This window comes from Rosa rugosa, chromosome 1 (genome assembly GCF_958449725.1).
Source record: "Rosa rugosa chromosome 1, drRosRugo1.1, whole genome shotgun sequence".
In the NCBI taxonomy this organism is placed as follows: Eukaryota; Viridiplantae; Streptophyta; class Magnoliopsida; order Rosales; family Rosaceae; genus Rosa; species Rosa rugosa.
The window spans coordinates 70,710,337-70,715,836 of NC_084820.1; the positions used below are offsets into that span (position 1 = coordinate 70,710,337).

The 5,500-nt window shown below is 40.2% G+C and overlaps 1 protein-coding gene across 1 annotated transcript; it reads left to right on the forward strand.

Annotated features, from left to right (window-relative positions):
- Nucleotides 1–2,519: 2,519 nt before the first annotated feature.
- LOC133706829 (uncharacterized) lies at nt 2,520–5,144 on the forward strand. The gene is made up of 3 exons (XM_062132389.1): nt 2,520–3,925; nt 4,029–4,660; nt 4,756–5,144. The coding sequence occupies exons 1-2, from the start codon at nt 2,599–2,601 to the stop codon at nt 4,172–4,174; spliced, it is 1,473 nt and encodes a 490-aa protein (XP_061988373.1). The 5' UTR covers nt 2,520–2,598; the 3' UTR covers nt 4,175–4,660; nt 4,756–5,144.
- The last annotated feature ends 356 nt before the right edge of the window (nt 5,145–5,500 follow it).

Here is a 5,500-nt window from a genome sequence, read left to right on the forward strand (position 1 = left end):
TGCTCCCCCGTCTCCGACGAGTCAAACCCATCCTCCACTCTCCGCCTCTACCTCTTCATCTGCGTCATCCTCGTCTTCTTCTCCAGTGATTGACTTCCGCTCTCTCCCGCCGCCTCCGCTGTTGACTTTGTCGGATCGTCGAAGATCTTCCAACTCCTGTAGAGGTTGCTGTTGCGGCGTCCACCGTTACAACTTTCAAGGTAGTAGGGAAGAAAGATATCGTGAGGAGCAATCAGTAGTCGATCTGATTATGTTTCGAAGAATTGCAGAAATTTCAATCACAGGGTTGTCGAATTTGATGTGAATTTCTGTTTTTTTTTTTTTTTTTTTTTTTTTTTTTTTTTTTTTTTTTTTTTCTGGTGTGGATTTCTGGATTTTGCTTTCAGATATTAGTGATTTGAAGCTGGCTCATCTGAGTTTTATCACAGGGTCAGGTTGGATTGGATGCTTTTTGAGATTTTGATTTTGGGTGGCGAAGATGAAGTGAAATCTGGTTTTGATGGTTTGAGTGGTGGTGAGAATGCCTCTGGAGAGTACAGAGAGAGTCAGTTTGGGGAGATTGGAAGATGAGGGAGAACAGAGCTGAGTGTAGTCGGATACTGGTTTTGATTTGGAGGAAAGGATTGAGAGCAGGAAGTGAGGTAGGAGAGGAGGATTGGGTTGCGCTCATGGTGGCGGTTGAGCGGGTGTGGTTGCGACCATGGTGGCGGTTGAGCAGAGCTGCAAAGAAGAGAAGAGAGAGTGGAGGGTAGTTTGGACATTTTGTCCAAATTGAGGGCCAATTTCTGGAATGTGGGCCCTCATGTCGGGGCCAACTCAGCGTATGACGTCATGTTTCGAGTCAAAATCAAATTTAGGTGATGTAATTTGAAAGTACAGGGACCATCGTGATTAAAAAAAAAAGTCAGGGACCAAAGTGATTTTAGCCTTAAAGTTCGAGGGACTAAACTGAATTATGGACTAATATCAATGAATTAAAAAGCGCGCCTAATTAAGGCGCGCCTGAGGCGCAAAAGGCGATTTTCTGGCCTGAAAATGAGTGTGTTTTAGGGGCTAGGCGACGACGCTGGTGAGGCGTTCTCCAAGGCGCAAAAGGCGTGAAAGGCGTCCTGCAAGGCGCGAAAGGCGTACGCGCAGAAAAAATCGGAAGTGACGTCGTTTTGAAACAGAATGGGTTTAAAGGGTCTAGGTCGCGACTGCTACCCCAAATTCAATTTCAGCCCGATTTCAGTCCTCTGCCCCTCTCTGTTCGCAAATTCGATCCCTAAGTCCCTAACCCAGAGTTCGAGTTAGGAGTTCGATTTTAGCCCGATTTCAGTCCTCTGCCCCTCTCTGCGCAGCAGTCAATTTGAGCTTGATTGGAACTTGGAAGTCGATTCGCAACAGGCCATTTGAACTTCTGAAGGTATGATTCCCGATTTCCCGTCTATATTTACTTGGGTTTGAGTTGTTCTTGTCTAGACAATCATATATGTCTAGCAACCCCATTAATTTGGTTGCAATAGTTTGTGGGTTACTGTCAATTACTCAATTTTGCAGATTTTGATCTTTCAGATATTCTTGTTTGTGGGTTACTGTCAATTTTGCAGATTTTGTGATCCCATTGGAATTGATTTAGATTTTGTTGGATTCAGTTTGAGTTTTGAGTAAAGACTTCATCTTTTTTTATTGGGTGAAGGCTCGGGGAGTGGCTTGAAAATGGGGTTTGAAGGATCCTCTTTAGGAAGGGATTCTTCTCCAGCATCCTTTTTGGGTGCTCTGTTCTCGGTCCTTTTTTGAAGTAGCAGCTTATAGATATTGAGATGGGCTGAACTGGGTTTACTATATTGAGGCCGAGTAGCTATCTGATTATCTCTTGTGTTAATTGATATATGATTAGCTATATGATTGTGTTAATTGATATTGAGGAGATTTTTTTTTTCTTTTGGTAAGCTTCACATTGGGAATTTGAGTGTTAAACTGTTAATTGATAGCAGTTTAAATTAAATTGATTGTCACTTGTGTATGATACCAATTATATAATACCAGTAGAGTCCAGTACCATATTTCACAATAATTGAGTGTTAACTGTTAATTGATATGCTGCTCGGTTAGTGATGTTGTGATTTTTGGCAGATTGCATGATTTTGTGTAATAGCAATCGTATACTTTATGTAATTGATAGGATGCTATGTTATAATGCAGGTAACAATGAGTTCTAGTACTACTACTAGTGGGACAACAAAGAAAGATGATGCTTGGAAATGGACTAAACCAATTCCGGGGGAGTTGAAGTACTTTTTGTGTGCGTTTTGTGATCAAAAAAATACCGGTGGCATTTTCAGATTCAAGCAGCATTTAGTTGGCACCCATAAAGGAATCAAAGCTTGTCGAAAAGTCCCACCAAATGTGAAGGATTGGTGCACTTTAGCACTTCAAAGAAATGAAGAAGAGAAACAAGCAAGGATTACGGTGCGTAGGGAGATAGGGGGATTGGAGCCACTAGAAGAGGATGATGCACATGTTCAAGCAGTGGAAAATGTGGCTGCAAGTGAGAGTGGTAGTGCTCAAACTCCACTTGGTGGTGGTTCTACAAGTCAACCGAAGTCAAGAGGACCGATGGACAAGTTTGTGTCCTCAAAAGCTCGGCAAGCTACATTGAATTCTTCATTCAAGAAAGAAGAAAGACGTAATGTGTGTAGGGCGATTGGGCGGTTGTTCTATACTAGTGCCATAGCATTTAATGTGGCAAATAATCCTTATTATTTTGCGGCATTGGAGCAAGTTTCCAAGTACGGCCCCGGTTTTCAACCTCCAACTAGTCATGAGCTAAGGACTTGGATTTTGAAGGAAGAAGTTGTAGATGTTCAAAAAATGATGTTAGAGCACAAAAAAGATTGGAGCCATTGTGGATGCACAATTATGTCGGATGGTTGGACGGATGGCAAAAGTAGGGTTATACTAAATTTTTTAGTAAATAGCCCTAGAGGTACATGGTTCTTGAAATCGGTTGATGCATCGGATACAATTAAAAATGGGGAGTTGATGCTCAATTATTTGGATAGTGTTGTGGAGGAGGTAGGGGAGGAGAATGTGGTCCAAATAGTTACCGACAATGCTTCTAATTATAAGTGGGCGGGAAAGGAACTTATGAAGCATAGAAGCAAATTGTGGTGGACTCCATGTGCGGCTCATTGCATTGACTTGATGTTGGAGGATATAAGCAAGTTGAAAGTCTTTGAAACTACCATTCAAAGAGCTAAGCAAATTGTGAAGTTTATTTATGGGCACACACAAGTTCTTTCCATTATGAGAAAATTCACCGAGAACAAGGAGATTATTCGTCCGGCGGTTACAAGGTTTGCCACATCTTTTCTCTCTCTTCAAAGTTTATATAAGCAAAAGGAAGCTCTCATTAGTATGTTTTCATCTACCGATTGGAATGAATGTGGATGCACAAAACATAAAGATGCAAATGATGTGAGGAAGTGGATACTTCATGATGGAAGTTTTTGGAACCATGTTGCTTATTGTATAAAAAGTGTTCTACCACTTGTTTGTGTTTTGAGAGAGGTTGATTCGGAAGTGAGACCCGCTATGGGATTTATCTATGAGTTGATGGATGCTGCAAAAGAAAAGATAGCTAAGAATCTTGGAAATGTGGAAGTAAAGTATGGTCCAATTTGGAGGAGAATAGATAATAGATGGAGTCCACAACTTCATCAACCATTGCATGCAGCGGGTTATTACTTGAACCCTCAATTTCGGTATGAAGAAAACTTTTCAAATACCGAGCATGTGAAGAAGGGTTTGGAAGAGTGCATGGATAGGATGCTAGTTGGTGAGGATCGTATTAAAGCGGAGATACAATTAGACTTATATGAGCGAAAGCTCGGTAAGTTTGGAAGTGAAATGGCCTTGTCTACTAGGAAGAAGCGATCACCCGGTTAGTTACTATTAGTTGCTTAACTTATAATTCTTTAAATGCAACTTTACTAAATGCCAATATGATTTTGATTTATTAATATACATTAATTTTATGTTCTTAGTGTTTTGGTGGGAAAAATATGGGACACAAACACCGGAGTTGATGAATTTTGCTACTCGGGTCCTTTCCCTTACTTGTAGTGCATCGGGGTGTGAGAGGAATTTGAGCACTTTTGAAATGGTAAGTTTTCTATCACTTCTAAGTTGAATTGTTAATGCTAATAGTTGCTAGCCTATTGAATTGTTGTATTTTGTATGTTGATTGTTGATTGTAGATTCATACCAAAAAGAGGAATAGGCTTGAGCATAAGAGGTTGCGTGCTTTAGTCTATGTGAAATACAATGTTGCTCTAAGAGATAGGACTATGAAAAGAAATGCCACAATGATCGATCCTATTGTTGTGGAAGAAATTGAATCCGATGATGAATGGATAACGGAGATAGAGGATCCGGTTCTTCCTACCGATCCTAATTGGCTTGAGGATAGAATAGACGATCTAACATTGAATGATGAGGCGGTAAGGAATGTGCCAATTGGTACATACCAAAGTACCCTAATAGATAGAGAGCCTACTCCTCGTGAGGCTTCTCCTCCTCGTGAGCCTACTCCTCCTCCCCGTGAGCCTACTCCTTCTCTTGATGAGCCTATTGTTTTATACAAAAGGAAATCTAGTCAAGCACCAAGTTCAAGTAAGTTTTAAGAACCAAGTTCTTGTAATTGTGTAACTTTATTAGCAAATAATTTCTTATCTTCATCTTTAATTGTCCATCTCATTATTGTATAAGTAGAAGAAAGCTTCCAAGGAAATCAATGCGTCTTGAAGACATTGCGGATGATGATATTAGAACCAATCCATATGAAGATACTAATCCTCTCTTTGAGTACCAAGATGATGATAGTGATGGTGGTGATAGTTTAATTGGATGGTGATCTTCTAGTTGATGAGGATGATGATTTCGAAGCATGAAGTAGATTTCAACATTTGTTCTTGATCTTTGGTGTTAGAACTTTCTTGATCTTTGGTGTTTGAACTTTAAATCCTTGATTTCATTTTATGTTGGTAATTTTGTTGAATCATATGCTTCTAGTACTTCATTTATTGTGAGTGAATGACAATTAGTAATGTTCTTTTGGTTGAATCATAATGTGGTATGTATAAGAGTAGAAATTACATGAATATAGGTGATTTATACGTAAGGCTTACGCCTTATGCCTCAAGGCTGCAAGGCTCTCCCGAAAACGCCTCGGGTACGCCTTCAGCGTTTTAAAACATTGACTAATATATATATCGATCTTAAACCCAAAACCCTGTACAACTCTCTCTCTCAATTCCACAACCACTATGGCTTCCGTGGTCCACCAAGCCAATCCACTTCTTACGGAATCCTTGTCCGTAAGAGAAAGGGTACTCCTCGTTGAATTAGAACTTTGTTGGTGAACGATTTAAGTAGGCGAGGAAGCCTCGTCCTTCTTTAGCCGCAAAGATATCAGATCAGATCAGATCATCGCTCCGTTGAAGATATGGAAGAGACG

What these genes read in the sequence shown, in the direction of transcription:
- LOC133706829 (XM_062132389.1), top strand. Translation starts at nt 2,599, where the DNA reads ATGGACAAGTTTGTGTCCTCAAAAGCTCGGCAAGCTACATTGAATTCT. An exon ending in TAGGAAGAAGCGATCACCCG is followed by an intron (nt 3,926 to 4,028) that starts GTTAGTTACTAT and finishes TTATGTTCTTAG; the next exon opens with TGTTTTGGTGGGAAAAATAT.